General features: G+C 47.4%; 1 protein-coding gene across 5 annotated transcripts in view; it reads right to left on the bottom strand.

Annotated features, from left to right (window-relative positions):
• BBS9 (Bardet-Biedl syndrome 9) overlaps positions 1–18142 on the bottom strand; it is a 372846-nt gene that overhangs the window by 262220 nt on the left and 92484 nt on the right. For all 5 annotated transcript variants that reach the window (XM_078152100.1, XM_078152102.1, XM_020969068.2 and 2 more), the window contains 3 exons: positions 12028–12112; positions 8732–8915; positions 7273–7402 (listed from right to left, as the gene is read on the bottom strand). In XM_078152100.1, the coding sequence (XP_078008226.1) occupies positions 7273–7402; positions 8732–8915; positions 12028–12112 (399 nt within the window). The remainder of the gene's footprint in view (positions 1–7272; positions 7403–8731; positions 8916–12027; positions 12113–18142) is intronic.

Genomic DNA, 18142 nt, shown 5'->3' with positions numbered 1-18142 from the left:
GAACAGGGGATCCAACTAGAAGGCCACTCCAAGAGTACAGCAAAGAAGTACTTGGCTGTCTGAAGGACAGTGACACTCAAAATGGCAGACCTCAGAACCCTACTGGGCTTTGGGGGAGCGTGCGGAGCGCGATGACTGAAACATTCACTGGGCAGCTCAGGACAGAGACAGAAGGCAGAAGCAAGCATCAGAGGGGATGATTCAACTCACATCGCCAAGTGAGAAAAGGCAGCAAAGAGATGGGAAGAAGGCCAGACCAGGGACTGGGAGTATAGCCATGGCAAGAAGGTGGCTAACATGGTATGATCAGACACACAGGAGCAAAGACAGACACAGAGAGACAGAGACAGAGAGAGAGAAGGGGGGGGAGTGAGGGAGCAGTATTACAAAACCCCAGGCACCTACTAAATGAAGGCTTTCTGATGCAAGCCTAGCATCCTCACCCAACCAATGGGGTGCCCAAGGGGTACTCATGGATTGCGACAGTCCCCCATTTTGCCACGATTTCTACTCGCACTCCAAAGCTGGCACAGAAATAGAGGTTGGGATCGCATCAGTCTACTGAGGGCCTTAGGCTTGGCCCCAAGGTCACCATGCTCCCATTGAAGCCCATTCCTAAAAAGCAAGCACTGAGTTCGCCTTTCTATTTCCTATTTAAGTATTTAGGAAAGCAAGCCTCTTTTCTCCAAGCAAACAATGGAAGAGCAATCTGCCAGTGCCCAGCAGAATTAGGAGGCTGAGCCCCTAGAATTCAGCGGGGACTTGACCAGGGAGTGGGGTTGGCCAAGGGAGCCCCATCCCACAGACAAACAAGCATGGATCCTGTTCCCACTAATGGTTCTCAGAAGAATTTTTTTTTTTAAAAAGAACTCTGCTAACTGTTCCATAATGATTTTTAAATGATTGAGTATTATCTTCCCTGTATGGGAGAAAGCAACATGCATTACGTAAAGAAACACTCATCTTTCCCCTTTCAAAGGAGAAAGTGTTTTATGACACTTCCCCACTTCTCACACTCCCATTAGTGCTTCAGGTCACAGTCTATCCTACCTGCGCCTACCGTGTGAATCCTTCCCATGCCCTAGGGGACACTGCCCACCCAACGCACTGAGGGCCTATCAGCCTATCTGAAAAGGAAAACACTACATGTGTGCCACCACAGAACATCAGCGGTCCCGTGATCTCACGAGTGCAGACAGCAGCATCTCCTGCACAATGAACTCCCTAAGTTACCAACAGGGGCCTACCCAACGTGCTGGGGGCCCTCCTCTCTGTTTGCTGCCATTGCAGGGACCCCAACAGAGCCTCCCTGCTGGCTGCTCCCCTTCTTTTTTGCTCACATGTACCTTCCATGACTCCCCTCTTCTATGGCGCTTTCCCATAATCATTCCTCGTGTGTGATAGTACAACCTGCTGACTCCCACCATGGACCTTTCTGTCTCGTCATCATTAGAAGTATTAAAGATAGGGGTCCTTGTTTCAGGGAGAAGTTGAGGTCATTAAGAGAAGTCTACAATGTCCCGAAGAGCACCCTCTCTTGCTCTTATGAGATTCAGGACGCAGCCCAGAGTTCATTCGCAGTGTCTGCCCAAAAGATCGCCATCCAATTGAACGTTGTTCTCAAGTTCACTACCAGGCCTCACGCTACCCTCACTTTCCCTACAGGCTGGCCCGTGCTCTGCGGGCTTCAATTCAGAGGAGAGAGAGGAGGTCTCCTCCAGCACAACTCATCCAGAGGTCCACAGACTTGAGTAGAAATCTAGCCATCAGCAGGAAAGGGAACACTGTGCCTTCTCTTCCTTCACTCACATCTGTGTGCCCTTGAACAAGTCATTTCCCTTCCCCTTGTGTGTAAAATGAAGAGTTTAGGTTAGCTGGCTTCTGAGGTTCCTTCCAGTCAACATGCATGCATCTGATTCCCAATAACAGCCAAAGAGATTCTCATGGGCAGATGGCTGTTTGACTTATTTATTTTTACAATGTCAAACCCTAGTCCTATTGGTGTACCTCTCCTACCACCAAATTAGGTCTAGAATAAGTCACTGGAAATCCAAGCCACCAAGCTCTGATTCCTACCAGAAGAGAAGTTTATACTTGCTTAAAAATTTCAGATTCAGGAGATGTTCATAACTCCACTGCCAACAAGCCTACAGAAGGTCTACAGTGGAAATAAGTGGTAATAAGGAGAATTCCACTATTAAAAGGTTTAATTTATAAAACAGAAATGGGCAAATCTGACCAACATTCTGAGAGCGCCTACTTATCTTTCGTGGTATTTCTTTCTAGCGCGTCTCCAAAAGCTCTGGCTGCAAATTCATCAGCTTTACCCTGGAATTTTAGCCAAGGTTGAACAATATGGAACTGTACTTAGTGCTGCGCTCCTGGTGAGACAGGAGGACGCTGCATTTCCCATCACTCCGTGAAAAATGAAAACAGCACCAGGACCACGACGGGCGGCCAGACAGGAGGCTACTGACTAACTTTCACACCTGGACGTTTCATCTGATAGGAGGAACGTCCACATGAAACGGGAAAACAAGAAGCAGCAGCTCCCATTTTAAAGGGTTCCTCTCTGTTTATTTCACGAGGGTAAAATAACAATTTAAATGATCACAAGGCAATTTCCAAATTTAAGCCACCAAATGTTCCCGATAATTAACAAAGTTCCATAGGGTGACTCTAGAAAAGAAGAATCTCACTCTACCGGAGTGATCACACTCACTGTGTGACCTCAGAAGGCCAACTGGAAAGGCACAGAGAAGCCAAGGGGCCAACCCCGAAACCCCAAATAGTGGCCTTACAAGAAGAAAACATTATATAAGTGCACATATAAACATGTGGGGGAAGTGTATTTATATACATATAAAACACTATTTTTTCTAAAAGCAACTTATTTTCTTCCAAAAAGTATTTCCACAAGACTCAAAATAGATATCGACTTATAGATGTAAGCTCCCCGACAGCAGGGATTTTTTCATCCTTTGTACTTGTACCCCTGTGCCTAGTACTGTATCTTCCACATAAGAAATGAAATGGTGCTTAGTAAATACTTGTCATTGATTGAGTAAAAAAGCAACTCTGCTTTTAGAACATGAGTCTTTGGAAAAAGCAAACTACAGCGCAGGGAGAGTGAGGAGACAGCCCCTCCCAGGAACCTGCCAACATAAGACTGCTTATATAACTTGGCCAGTTATAGCTGCATATATGGAAACACAGGGAGGTGAAAGGGATGGAGAAACGTCTCTCCTCACGCATTCCAGAACGGACAATGTGTTCTTTCAAAGAACAGAGAAGAAAACAAGGAAAGAAAATGAGTGCAAGGCAAAGGGGAATTCAGCCCCACCTCAGACCTGCCCCCCGGAGAAGGAAGGGGACACAAAGGGCCCCCCCCCAGAACCACAGAGACCTGCCACTATCCCAAGGGCACCAGGGGCTGAGATGGACCCACTGAGGAAGAAATACCTTTGAAAGCTCCACTGATGAGATACTGATAGATGCCAGGAGGAGAGAGGAAACCCAGCAGAACTCACAGAAAGAAAAGAAAGTTGTGGCGGGGAACAGTTCCGTGCCAAGGGATACCAAGGCATCATCTGTCAACCTGACATGAAGGATCAGGAGATGAGGTGTCTTCCCAGGAAAGGGATCCAGAATGCAATGGGAGCCTCCCCAGACCATCAAACCTGATGACCAGTCCTTGCTTGTGGTATTTCATTTGGGGGCCAAAGAAAACTGCCAGAAGGAATGGAGGAACCCACAGTCCTGGACGAGGCTGTTTCTAGGAACACCTGATGGGAGGCAGAGGCTTCAGGAAACAAAAGCAGATAGAAGATGGGATGTGGACTTCTAGCCCAAGGCATCAGATAAAGCTACAACAAACTGCTGTCAGAGACCTCTGGGAAATCATGAGAGGGTGTGGAAGACTGGAGATGGGCAAACTGAGTCCTCTTGGTTCAGAAGAGGAAGAAAATGGATTCTTCAATCAAGGGGCCAGTGAGGTTGGCTGAATTTTCCTGGGAAAATTCTAGAATGCCTTATTAAAAAGGTTTGTGAAAAACTATAAAGGAAAACAGCGATCACTAAAAGCCGGCCCAGATTCACTGAGGATCCACCACGCTGACCCATAATGGCTTCATGTGCTAATTCTACCTCCACCTCTACTATGTGCTAAGAAGCTACGCGGGACATGAACACAAAAGGATCCCTGCCTTAAGGGGCTATCAAGATAAGCAGGGGCAAACAGTAGGAGACAGTCTAGAATGAAAGAGGGTGCAGACCATACGATGTTGTTCAGAAAAGAACACCCGGGAGCCAGGCAGGGAGGGAGGGCTTCTCGAGGAGGGGGGCAGCACAGAAAGGGGGAGGCATCCCACAGCAGAGAAACAAAGGACTAAGAAGAAAATATTAAATGCTTTTCATCATGGGAAGCGGCTATACATACAAGCTCTGGAAAAATATACTCATTTTACTCACAGTTATATAAACTAGAGAATTCTCAGTAACAAAAGGGGAAGGGGGCCCTGGGCCCCTAGCCAGAGCTTAAAAATATTTTCATTATGTGGAACTTTTGCTGTTAACAACATCTGTTATACCAATAGTAGCTTCTAGTTGTAGGTGAGGCAGTGTGGTACACTGGGGGAAAAAAAAAACTCTGGATTTGGAGGTAGAGGAGTGGACTTGTAACCACAGCTCTGCTGTGTACTACTGACATGACCTTGGGTGAGTCATTTACCTCTACCTCAGTCTCCTCATCTATAAAATGGAGGGCTTGGATGAGATGGCCTCTACGTCCCTTTCAGTTTTAAATCTATGACCCAAAAACCACACAAGCCAGGCAGGCAGGACAACTACGATCACCCCAACGACCATCCCCCTCATTTTACAGATGAGAAAAACATGCTCACAAAGGTTAAGTGACTCACCCAAGGTCACTTAACTAGTTTCCAGTCACAGAGACGCCAAGAGGGCCTGGAGACCCTGGTTCCCATCCCTGCTGCGGAGAAGGCATTGCCCATGAAACACCGGATCAACGTGCGCTCTTATCACCACCTCGTCAGCCTGAGAACATACGTGAACAACCAGGAAACTCAGAAATCATGGTCACACTCAGAGTCGGTTAATTCAGTTAATGAGTATGCCTTGTCCCAGTCCCCTTTACCTTACCTGTCAATATTTAAAATCATATTTAAAGTCAAAAGACAACATCCAATTGAGTTAAGGATGCGCCAAGCAAGACAGGCCAAAGGGCGATGAAGAGAAACAAAGAGCCCAGAGCACCCAACAAGAATGGGAATTTCCGGATCAGAAAGTCTAATTGCATCAACTGGGCCCAAACTCATCATTTTCTTATTTACCCAAAGGAAACATTAGAAAATGGTAATCATTTCCTTGATATGTAAACTCTGCTGTCTAAACATATTTATCAAAACTGTTTAAACTCCAAGAACTCAAACGCTACAGGACACAACACAGACCTGTGTTATCACCCATTTCTGGGCCTAGTAAATCACAATGAAACTCCTCAACTTCCTTCAGCACTCCACGGTTCTATGTGTTGGCACTCCCTCTACTGATGCCAGATGCCATCCCCATCGGTGCCAAAGCAGTCAGCCTCCATGGACGGCTACGTGAGGCTGACAAAAGGCCTCCCCCATGGGCCTAGACTCAGACACTGGCCCAGAGCTCTGAGCTCAGCTCGGCTAGCACCCTCCTTGGGGGCGGGGGATGGCCAGGCCAGAGGCTGTGCTGTGCAGCAACTGGGGGTGTCTGAATTCTAAAGCCTTGAGGGTCAAAATAAGGGGCAGTGGGGAATCTTGTTAAAGACACATCCATTTTTGTTCCTCTTTGCATCTACTTTTGATGCCTAGGGGTGCCATGAGTCACAAGAGGCTGCCAGGCCCTGATCCATTCCCCAAGACCACACGAGAGCATATGACAGCCCACAGCTGCTACTGATTAAAAGTAAAAACATGAACGATGACGTGAAGTATACAGCAACAGAATGTTTACTCTTCACAAACTAAGGTACATTTGGAAGAGTTTGTTAAACAAAATTTTTCTCAAATTTGATCTGCCAAAAGCAGGTCTCTAGCAATTGCCAAATACTTACCAGTTCACAAAATGTGATTCAAGACTTAAACCAGAATTGGTGAGAATACCCAAGTTCTAGTCTAGTGAAATTAATGCAAGTGATTTTTCTAAGAGCCTGACTTTTCTTTTTAATTCAAACTTTACATTAACCTTAGAATTTAAATTTGAATACTTGGCAAACCACTTTTGTGATTCTTAATAATAATAAATATTGCAGCTTAAACACCAACATTTTGCCATCATGAAAGGTAAAATTTTCTTAACATTTTATTTGTCTCAACTTCATTTTTGAAGCAGATGGGTCCCAAAATCACCTGTGTCTGACATGAGGGAAGGCAAGAGGAAGGATTCTATTAACTGAAATTGGACAAGGTATAACCTGTCTCTTTAAAAAAAAAATAGAGTTCATTGTGATCACAGAACAATCTGTATGTACACATTTCCAGGCCTCCACTTTTGGAGATTTCATTCATTTTAACAGTGCCCATGACAAAGAGCTCCTTACGTACAGACAACAACCAAGCCACATAATTTCTGAACGTAAGGCTCCAAAGAGCTCATGGTCAAAACCTAATCCCTGCTCTTCCTGATCATCTAGAAAAATGACCAAGTTGGCTCTCCCCAAGCCCTTCTGTCCCATTCCTCAGAAAGCCGGTGTTTGGATGCAGCATCTCTCTTTGCTTTTATATCCAAGATGGCTCTGCTTAAATCTGACTTATCTTCAACACAAGGTCTTTTGTAGTTCTGCTTGGAAATGGACCGTGCAATATAAAAATTCCATTGAAAATTCACAAAACAGCTTTAAAACAAGATGTGGAGTGGAATCATCTGAGATTCCATCAACCTCTGAATAAGAACAAATCATACTATTTACTTAAAACAAACACATAGAAAGCTTCTTTGCCTTGGAGATCTAAAGGAAATACTCCAAGAGGAAAACAATTCTCTTGAAACCTAACCCACTTTCATCCCTGCTTTTGCAGCAAATATCTTTTAGAAGCTGTGAAATCCACAATATTCATGGTACTTTGCACGGGCTTCTTAATGTTCACTCAATGAAAGACACTTATTTGTCTTCCTAATAAGTGCTGTGACTAATGACAAGTTCAGAACAGCTTACACAAGTTAGCAGAATTCCTGCAGGATTTAAGTCCCTGAACACCCGTGATGAATGGAAGTACTCACTGCAAGCAGCCCACCTTCACCGCAACGGGCACGTGAGGAAGCTGCGTGGCCCACTTCAGCGTCACGTCCTGGTAAATGTGCAGCATGTTACTGTGGTTTCCAATCAGCGTGCTGACTGCTCCTTCCGACACTGTTGGCAGAAGAGAGAAAAGCAGAGTTCTGAGCAAAAAAGAAAGATGGGGCACACGCCGGCCCTGCCGGCAGCAGAAGAAGGTACTGAGCTGTGGAGGACAGAAGGCTGCGCCTTGAGTCAGCAGAGACCTGGGCCCTAGTCCCATGTCTAACCCTTCTCTGTGAGGCTGACAGCAACATCTATAACTTACATGAACTGAGCTCACGCCTCAGAGCCGTCCTGAGGGCCAGGGAGAGACTGTGTGCAAAGAACGCTCTATCCATTCCAGCCGGTGTTATCAATGTCCTCACCGTCCTCGTAAGTCTCAGCTCTTCTACTCACAAGTTACGTGACCCAGGGAAGTTACGCCATCATCACAGTGGCAAGCATGTAGCATTTTAAGGTTTGCAGAGCATTTTACAAATCTCATTTGGTCCTCACAACAACCCAGGCAGATGGGGGACCCAAGGGGGTGCTATTATTATCCTCATTTTACAGATGAGGAAACTAAGACAAACAGGGTTAAGTGACTTGTCCAGGGTCACGCAGCTAGGAACTGTCTGAGGCTAGATTTGAACTCAGATCTTCCTGGCTCCAGGCCCAGCGCTCTACCCACTGCACCACCTAGCTGCCATCTAGTAGCTCCTCGGCCTCTCAGGGCCTCAGTTTTCCCATATGTAAAATGAAGACAATGATTCCTACCTTCCCAAAGTTACTGCGAAGAAAGTATTTTGTGAACCTTAAAAATGGTCATGCACATAAGCCTCATTCTTTGTGACACAAATTGGCCTATTTTTCCCACATGAAGGCCTACAGGCCAAGGCTTCTCCCAAAGCACTGGTACAGCGTCTGCTTCTAACCAACCGTCCACACCCTGGCCCCACCTTCAGGCGGCCCTCAGTGACCTCCCCGGCCTGGAGGCTGCCGGACTTCCTGGTCACCCAGCAACGCCCCAGGGGCAATGACTTCACGAGTGCTCGACGGGAGCAGGATGCGCGGAGCCGAGCATCACGGGGACCGACTCTGCCTGCAGGTACCTGCTCGTCTCATCAAGACGACATTCCTGAGCGGCTTCTGCTTGGAAAGGTGAATGCCCACTGGAGGCTGAGCTGTGAATCGTTTTACACAGAGGAAAACGGCAGACAGCACCTGAGCTGTGCCTACGTCAAACTTCTTCTTAACTTTCAAAGGCTAAAATTTCCATAGAGTCTTGAAGGAGAAAAGGTTATTCCTCTATTTACAGAAAGTAGCCTCAGCACAGAGCCACCGTCTCACACACACACACACACACACACACACACACTCTCACGCACACGCACCTGCACACGCATCTCTTCTGAAACCCACCTGCACAATATGGGAGGAAACAACTAGGGCTGAAGCCCAGTTTCTTCATAAATCGAATCTGCCCATTGTCCTTAAGGCAAAAGAAGTTTCTCTCACCAAGCACAAGAACAGAGGAGGCCGACTGGCTGAAGGAGACAACGCAGATGTCCAGCGCTTGCTCGCCAATGTTTAAAGTCCAATCCACCTTCGAAGAAACAATGAACATGAGTTAATACAACAGGGGCAGCGCCGTCGGGCAGAGCAACCACGAGGCCGGCCCACGGGCCTCCACGCGCCATTCCCTTGGGCTACAGACCATTTTAAGAGCTGGCCTTATTGGCCTCTACACTTCCCAGGACAGTTTAGAGGTTCAGAGTCTCAGGAACAATTATTTCCAGTCCCTGGAGAATTCCAGCTTCATAACTATGTCCCCTTTGCCAAGCGCTTTTCTACAATGGTAAACCCCATGCTTTGTGCTCTTGGGCACTTCTTGACAGGGTTTAAAAATAGACTGCAGGCTCCTTGAAGGCAGGGCCTTCTTCAGGGTGCTCTCCTCGGCCCAAGCACCGGCAGTCGGCCACAGTAAGAACCCACGCAGAGTCTGCTGAGGTGACTGGCTCCCTGATGGCTTCCAGCAAGGCCACGAGCACTTGTCCAAGTGAACGCTTTGTACCCGTGCAGTACACAATGCTGACGGTAAAAGCACCTCTCACAGAATCAAGAAAATCCAGACAAGAGCAAAAGTGCAGAATACACGAATGTGGGCTCGCTCACTGGCCAAGTACAAAGAGAGGCCTTCACTAGGGAGAATGCCCACTGCAGGCAGAGCAGAAGAAGTCATCGGGGGCAAACTGCACCCTAGAAGGCCAGGGTGGGCAAACTGAGGACCAGGGCACACTGGGACCATACCCTCAGGGACCAGGGGCCAGATTCAGAGTCAGGAGCAGCAGGCTTACAATCCCAGCTTTGGCACAGACTGTCACTCGGCATCTTAGAACTCGCAGAAACTGGGGATGATAATCACGCCAGTATCGACCTGACAAGGCAGAGGCGCAAAGGCCCACAGCCACAGCCCCGGAGCCTCCCACACCAGGCCTGTGACGGACGAACTAAAGCTCCCACTTTGACGCTTAGAGATCTAACTGGGAGGATTTCCAGACTAAATACCAAGGTCAGGAAAGCGCCGGCTTTGGGATTAGGGAAATGGAACCTGCCCAGAGCCAGCCTGGGGGCAGCCAGACAGAGCTGCCATGGGGAGAGCTCTGGGAGCCGCAGACCCACCAGGCCTCCCTGAGCATCCCTGAGCGCCAAAGCAGTCATGAGGGGCTCTCTGTGGAGCTGCACCCCGGCATGCAGAGTCAAGGCATCAATTATCTCCTTCACCTTCACAAAAGCGAATTGGCCAATCCTCAGAGACTTAATAAAGACTGACCTAGTGATTCCCTTTCAGTCTGATTGTCTGGAGGCTTCTTTTTAAGGCCTTTCTATCACAAGACAGACAGTGTGCTACAGCAGATAAAGTGCTTGGCTTGGAGGCAGGAGACCCAGGTTCAAATCCTGCCTGAGACTATGGGACCTTGAGCAAGTTCCTGTCCCTCAGAGCCTCATTTCCTCAATGGTAAAATGCCATGATGACATTTGCACGAGCTGCTTCCCAGAAGAAAGCAGGTTCCTAAACCCTGAAGTGCCGCAGAAACATTGATTATTGTTATCATAAAAGCACTGCTGTGGAGGCCCAAGTGCTTCCTTTTCTTGGGGACTCTGATGGGACCAAGCCCTTGCATATGAGCACGATGTTCTTAGCACCATGGACCACGGAGCTGATTCCCCTCCACTGCTGAGTCCATTCTGAGAAACAGCATGCGTTCATCAGACAAGAGCCTGGGGACCCAGACGGGGCCGATCGATGACCCTGGAGTCATCAGCTCCGAGCTCCAGGCCAGGGAACAAACCCCATGACCCAGGATGTCACCGAAGGAAGAAGAGCATCTCTTTACCTTCTCTTCATTCACATCGACACAGCCTGATTTGTCCAGATAAAAGGCGTCCATCACTTTCCTTGGTAAAATGTTTTAGTGCTCAGTGACAGACTTCCTTAAGTCTCACCCGAATTCCTCAGGATAAGATTTAATCCAATTTTCTGGCTACCACTGAAGCTCCTCCAGGGTAAATGATTCCAGTTTTCCCAATTTCTTCCTCATAGGTCTTATTTTCTGATAATGTAATTGCTTCCACGGCCTTATCTGGAGCTCTCCAAGCTTTTTTAGGACAGCAGTAATGTGGTGCATTGGAAAGAACACTGCCCCTCCCATCTAACAAAATACTCCCAGCAGCAGCACTCGCTGTAGTAGCAAACAACTGGACCCAACCGGTTGCCCATTGATTGGGGAGAGACCCAAGAGACTGGCCTGAGAGCCTACTGAACATTGTTGTGCCTTAAGAAACAACAACCTGGAAGAATTCAGAGAAACCCGAGGAGGCCGATCTGAACTGACGCAGACTGAAGTAGGCAGAAGCAGAGAACCCCAGGCACAATGACTCCCCCGTCGATTCTGCCCCCTAATCCACCCTCCCCACAAATGCCTACGTGATTTTCTTAAAGCTCAGGTTGGACCATGAGACCCTGTTCCAATGATACCTGTCTGCGCCAAGGACAGGGAGAGGGATGGAAATGCTATCTCAATGATAGAGGGAAGACCCAGGAAAGGAACTCCTTCTGCCAAGGCGGGTCAGCCACTCATCAGCATCTTATGTCTGAAAGGGTTGCTTGGAACCCCAAGAGGCTGAGTCTCGCCCGGGGAAAGAAAGCCAGTGGGTGTCATCGGAATAACTGGGATCTTCTCTGGGGCATCTAAAAACCCTTCCTCGACATGACTCCCCTTCACTCGCACTACAGCCCGCCAAACTGGCCTTCCTACTGTCACCCACGCACGACGCCCAGCCTTGCCTCCACGCCTCTGTTCAGGCCCCATGTGCCCATAAAAGCTAGCGTAAACGCCGCCTCCCCAACCTACAGGAAGCCTTTGTGAGGCTCCCCCACTGGCATCGAAGCTCTGTGCACCTTTATGCGTGCTGTGTACGTGTCGTGCTCCCCCTGTGGAATGTGGGCCGTTTGGGGCAAGGCCTTCTTCCTTTCTGTCTCAGGGTCCGGCACAGTGCCTGGTGCACAACCGGTGCCCAAGCAGTGCTTGACAATCAACTATTTACAGGCACAAGGATCTGCATGTATCGTATGTCAGTCAATGGTGAGCAGAACGTCATTCCTTCTGATACTTTGTTGATAAATATTACCTATAAAATAAAAAAGGGTTGCTTACCACCAGCCTTTTGCCAGCGCCAAGCTTTTGCTGCTCTGTATCTTCTCTTTTATCTGCATCTGTTGCAAAGGCAAGCACTTGGTACCTGATTGAAAAACAGAGACAAAAACCTATCTGAGCACACAGCTGCAGACAGATGTGCTCCTGGGCCCTGCGTACAGCACTCTTTTTAAAGGAGAAGCAGAAATGGAATTTGCACTGAACTTTATTAGGCCATGAGAGTAAAATGTCAAAAACCATATTAGGAAATTAAAATCCTACATTAAAACTGTTAAAATAGGGGAAGGAGTGTGACCCTGAATTGCCTGTAAATCATGATCAAGGTTTTCATTGGGAAGTAGTAAAATTTTATGCTGTAAGTTGTAATATTAAGCATTCTAGGTCCTGACATGCATCCTGAGACTAAATTACATAGCTGCAACATAGCTTAGTCAGTCATCAGTGAGTCCTTTCTGTGTGCTGAGGATACAAAGAAAAGCAAAAGGACCCACCCCCAGCCCAGTCCTCAAGAAGCTTACAGACTAAAGGGGAGTAGTAGAGTGGATGATGTCTCAAGAGTAGGGGTTGAGCTTGAAGCAGGATGGAGATATGGCAGCCTGGGCACTGTCTTTAACACAGAAGATAAAGGAGGAAATGACTGATAGGAGGAAGAGGCCAAAGGGGTGGCTCTCACAACTGCCTGTGTGATCCTGAATAAGTCACTTAACATCTCTGAGGCTTGATTTCCCTCATCTGTGAGAGGAGGCGGTTGGACTGGATGACCTCATTAAGTCCCTTCCCACTCTAGAACTGGGATGCAATGATCTGAACCTTCTCCTTCACCAAGTCTGTTGGGCTCATACCATTCTTGGAACAATTTCATTTTATGGGAGGTGGATAGGGATTCATCATTTAATTTGACCACTATTCATTTGAGCTGCACATTTCAGTTATAGTAGCATCATTACCTACTGGGTTGGTATAATGCCCACCTTGTTCCACTGGAATAAGAAGAAAAGTACGGTTTTAGGAGTTACTTTCTCTCCTGTTACTTCACCAAAACATTAGGCTAAGAGAAAAATCAGACCAGGCCTGCTTACGGACCACTTGGTGTTCTCCAACCCTCAGACTCCCATTTTTTCAAACATAAGGAAAAAAGAGAAGCCAGTGTACTGTTTGCTAGCACTGCTAGCCAATTTCCAGCAGGTGCACACTGGTTTCTTTAAGTCCCAGGACAAACGTGGCAGCACTTATTTCCAGGACTGCATGGCATAACAAGATCTACATGGTGAGCATTAACATCACATCTACACCTCTCTGTCAAAATCTGCATGCCAGCCTAGTTTATCTGTGGCATGTCCACAGTTCCCCAAGCTAATGGGCCGTTCCACATTGAAGACATCTTCAGGACCAGGAAGTGAGGCTTGGAGGCATCCCAGAATGCTCAGGAAAGGCTCGACAGTGCACCCAGAAGGGGCCTGAATGAGTGGGCTGCCCAAACCACCACCGCCATTATCCTTCCCATGCCATGGGCCAATGCTTCCTTCCATCTTCTGGGAAAGCCCTAATTTCAGGCATAGGAGATGAGACAGAGTCCACAAGCTCCTCGTGAAAATCTATTCTTTACCTGAAAGCATGTCCCCACTCCCCACAATGTTACACAGGTCTCAAAAACTGCAAAAGGCCCCACAAATGCTGCCTGTGCAGGCCACATGTCCCAGCCTCCACCCGCCGTATCACATGGCTGCCATTCTTTCACTTGGAGGTTATCTCCTCCACCATGCTGGACACGCTCTAGCCATTATCCTTGCCTTCCCCCGCCCCCGGGTTCCCAGGTTCTATGTGTGAGCTTCTGCCTGATTCCGCCTCCTGCCCATCCCTCCAGTTTCCCTTTATAGCCTATAAAGCCTTCCCCCACTAGAATGTAAGCTCCCAGAGGGCAGAGATCACCTTGCTTGATTGTCTCTGGATCCCAAGCACTTAGCAACACTGGGCCTGGCACACAGGTAAGTGTTTAGCAAATGCTTTCTTCATCTCTCTTAAGAGAAACAGCGTGGGCTGTAGGATCGGAAGACGGGGCAGACAGGAATGCTCCTAACTTCTCTGGCCTCACCCACTTCTCTCAATGTTTCATCTCCACCAGTCCTAAAGTAAAAGCACTTACATTCATGACAGTCTTGGGCTGCACTGACAGGGGCCCAGTGTCTAGAACAAAAGCAGTGTGGAATAATCCCAGTGGGCTCTGGCCTAGGTAAACAGTATCTCAAATATTATTTCAGCTCTGGGCACCACAACTGAGGAAGTGCATGAATAAGCTGAATAGCACATGAAGAGGGCAGGGAAGATGACAAAGGTCCTCAAGGTCGTGCTGCAGGAGAATGAATTGAAGAAACAGTGGCTATCTGACCTGGAGAAGAAAAGATAGCAAGGACCTGACCTTGTCCTTCCGGTATGTGAGGGGCTGCCATGTCTAGAAGTCACACTTGCTCTATTTGGCCCAGAGGGCACAACCAGCTACAGCGGGTAAAGACTGAAAGAGGCAGGTTTGGGCTTCATGTATGACAATCCTCTCTAATCCTTTGGGCTGCCTCAAGAAGTTAGGGATGCCCTCAGGCCAAAGTAGGATGACCACTTACGGGCACTGGGCATGTTATAAAGGGACACACTGGACCCAACAGCCTCTGAGGCTCCTTTCAGCTCAGAAATTCTGTAAGTTTAACTATAGACCCATCATAGGGTGATGTTAAGACTAGTGAACAAGTTTTTGAAAATTAAGAGCTCCTTGGGCTTTTAGAAACTCTCTGTGCAGATACAAAGAGTTATTATTTCAATGAGTTAAGCCCCTAAAGTGGCCTCATCAAGATCCCAAGTCCAGTTGGAGCCACAGCCAAAAGGCAGTCCTGCTTTCCAAGCCCAGATCAATTTCTCTTCCCGGAAGATAAATCAGAACAGGATTTTATAGCTTAACTATAACAAACAGTAAATTTAGATGATGACAAATTGACAACAGCATCTCTTTTGCAATTCTTGCTGTCTGACCTCTTTTTGACTATGACTAATAACACATATAAAAATCTATGTCTAATTTTATATTTAAAAACAATTCCAAGAGAGCTTGGGAATTCAGATGCTAGGAAAATAACTAAATCTTTTCTTTTCCCCTTACCACTCAAAAGCATTCAGGGATAAGAGCTGAAGACTCTTAACTCCCTCATGGAGAAGGCTGAAAGACTAATGAGGCCCAGTGGGGAATGACTTATGAAAGAGCTCTGCACACGTTTTTGGGGAAGGGTCCCACCAACCACAAACACAGTCATGGCAAGGATGAATGGCAGTGTTTTCTGACAAGCCAGCCCCAAGCAGAGGAACTGTGGGCTACTGAGGCCAAAAGCTGCCCCATAATTTAGAGCTCCCCAATGTCACAGCATAAAAACAGCATGTCAGGACCGAGATGCCACAGATTTCAAAAGTAAGAAAGCCCAAATCATTTATTTTCCAACGCAAGCTGTCTGTCACACAAAGATGTGGAGGTGACTTTGGGTCTCCATTTCAAAAACTGAAAGTGTCATGAGATAAACAGAAAATCTGCATGCAGGGAACTGGTATTTTCAGTTCAACTAATAATAATAACATAATTATGGGTACGTAACTTCCTAAGTGAAACTTACAAAAAGTCTTTCACTGAGATTTCAGTAACAAAAAGTCCTTTTTGGTTTACATGCCCATAATTCACGACCAAGATGGCGGCTTCCACTCACCTTGCCTCAATTTCCAACAGGCACCATTTCCACACTACTTCTAGATAGCCTTACTTCAGCAGACGAGCAAATGTGATGCGGGGAAAAGTGTCTGGATTTGGCATCAGAGGACCTGGGTTTAAATCTCACCCTTGCTACTTATTCATTGAAGCCTTAATTTTGTCACTTTTAAAATAAGAGGAACAGCCAGGAAGGGATGTTGCGTTCCCTCCTGCTCTGAACCTATGGTCCTATGACTTTAATGGATCTGTGTCCTCATCCACAAGGGTGCTCCCTGCAGAGGCACTGATCCCACAGCTCATATGGAAAAAGACAGACTGCTTAAATCAAGTCACTGTTTTATAAAACCCAGAGCCGACTTGGAACAAGCCAAGTATTACACTGCTAAATAGGGTTGCCAATGCAATGTAACAAATACCGGCTGAAGGGCCCCGTCTGGCTCTGGCACTGTGTTAGATGCAGCAGAGAGTCCCAGAGAAGTTTAGAAGATGGTCCCTTTCCTCAGGGGGCTTAAGGTCCTCTTGGGAAGGCAGACCATGGGCTCAGCAAACAGTTACTCATAAGATTAAGTCCTATGGAGTTCAGAAATGAGTATTAGGTACAATATAATTTCAGGTGAAGTTCAGGGAGGGAGCAGAATTTTTTGGATAGAGTTATCATAGAAGACTTCCAGAAGGAAACGGGACTAGAGCTGGAGCTTGAAAGATGGGTAGGACTAGAACAGGCAGAAAAGATGGGAGGCACAGCACAAGCAAACGCAGGGAGGCAGGACTGAATACAGGGCAACATGGGCATGAGCTTGGGGGAGTGAAGAAGTCAGAAATAAAGGTAGGTATTGGTAGGGGGTTTGTTTGCTTACTGCCAAGCAAACCCCAAGCCTCCCAAGCTCTCATGCTGCTGCAGAAGGGCACAGCACGAGGGGCTGGGCTCGCCTTAATAAACAGTTCCACATGGAAATCTTTGGGCGCCTCTTCGATTGATTCTCTATCATGGTCCGCTGACAGTTCTTCTGTCTCCTCACATTTCCTAGACCATCTCTCCTCAGCAGACAACTGCTACTCTACTGGGAAAAGAGGCCATCCGCCATGAGCATTCTCTTCAGCCCTCATCATGCCTCCAGCATCTCTCATTTTCTCCTCCTCTGCACCAGGCGCTAAAAAGTGACCGACCCCTCCCCTACCGTATCCTCTGAGTACATGTCCTCCCATCTCAGAAAGCCTGCCAAGGTTACTCCTCCCTCCTCCCATCTTCCACGTCTCCTCACTCATCTGCGTCTTCCTGGCTGCCAACAAACAGGCTCTGGGTGGCCCGCCCCCCCCCAATCCTAAACAACCCATCACCTGACCCTGCCGCTCCTTCAAGCTATGGGTCAGGACCTCATCAAGTGCTTAGAAAAAGGCGTCCATCTTCACTGCTTCCATTTCATTGCTCAATCCCCTGCATTCTGCCTCCCAAGCCCCTACTCCACTAAAATGACTCTCCCAAGTAACCGAGGACATCTTTCCCATTCAGCATGAGAGCGAGTTTCCTTGGACTCCCTCTTCCTAGGCCTCTTGACCTTGGCCATCAACTGGCCGCAGCCTCTGTGACTCTGCTCCTTCCTGGTTCTCCTCCTCCCTCGCAGATGACCTCTTCTCCATCCCCTGCACTAGACAGAGCTTCCTCCTTTTGCTGTCCACCAGGCCTGGGTGTCCCCCCCAAAACTCTGCCCTGAGTCCTCCTGTCTCTCTATACTCCTCACTCTCTTGCCGACTTCATCAATTCCCAAGGATTAAAATACTGTCTCTAGATGACATACATATATGGATATGTATACACACATACACACACACACACACACACACACACACACACATACATATATGTTGTTGAGTGATTTTCAGCTGTGTCCAACTCTTTGTGACCCATTTGGTGTTTTCCTGCCAAAGACACTACAGTGGTTTGCCCTTTCCTTCTCCATATGTGTGTGTGTGTGTGTGTGTGTGTGTGTGTGTGTGTGTGTATGTGTGTGTATACCATGTAGATAGATACACATGTATGTATATGTATGCCTCCTAATACACACACACACACACACATCCCTCCTGATCTCAGTTCTGAATTCCAATCCCATACCCCCAGCTGCATGCCAAACATCTCCCTCTAAATGCCCCACCAGCATCTCAAACAACAGTTTAAAAACCCACCTCGTTATCTTACCTTCCCCTGCTGCTCCACCGGATCTCCCCATTTTTGCTGAGGTAACTCTTACTGACTCTGCCTCTATATTATCCACATCTGTCCCTTCATCTCCATTCACACGGCTCCTGCCCACATTCACCCTACGTCTCCTCTCACCTGCACTAATATAATAACGTCCTACTAGGCTCCCTGAATGC

Source organism: Phascolarctos cinereus, unplaced genomic scaffold, assembly GCF_003287225.1.
Source record: "Phascolarctos cinereus isolate Bilbo 61053 unplaced genomic scaffold, phaCin_HiC Scaffold_4;HRSCAF=312, whole genome shotgun sequence".
Taxonomy (NCBI): Eukaryota; Metazoa; Chordata; class Mammalia; order Diprotodontia; family Phascolarctidae; genus Phascolarctos; species Phascolarctos cinereus.
This window is presented reverse-complemented; position numbering and strand designations above follow the sequence as displayed.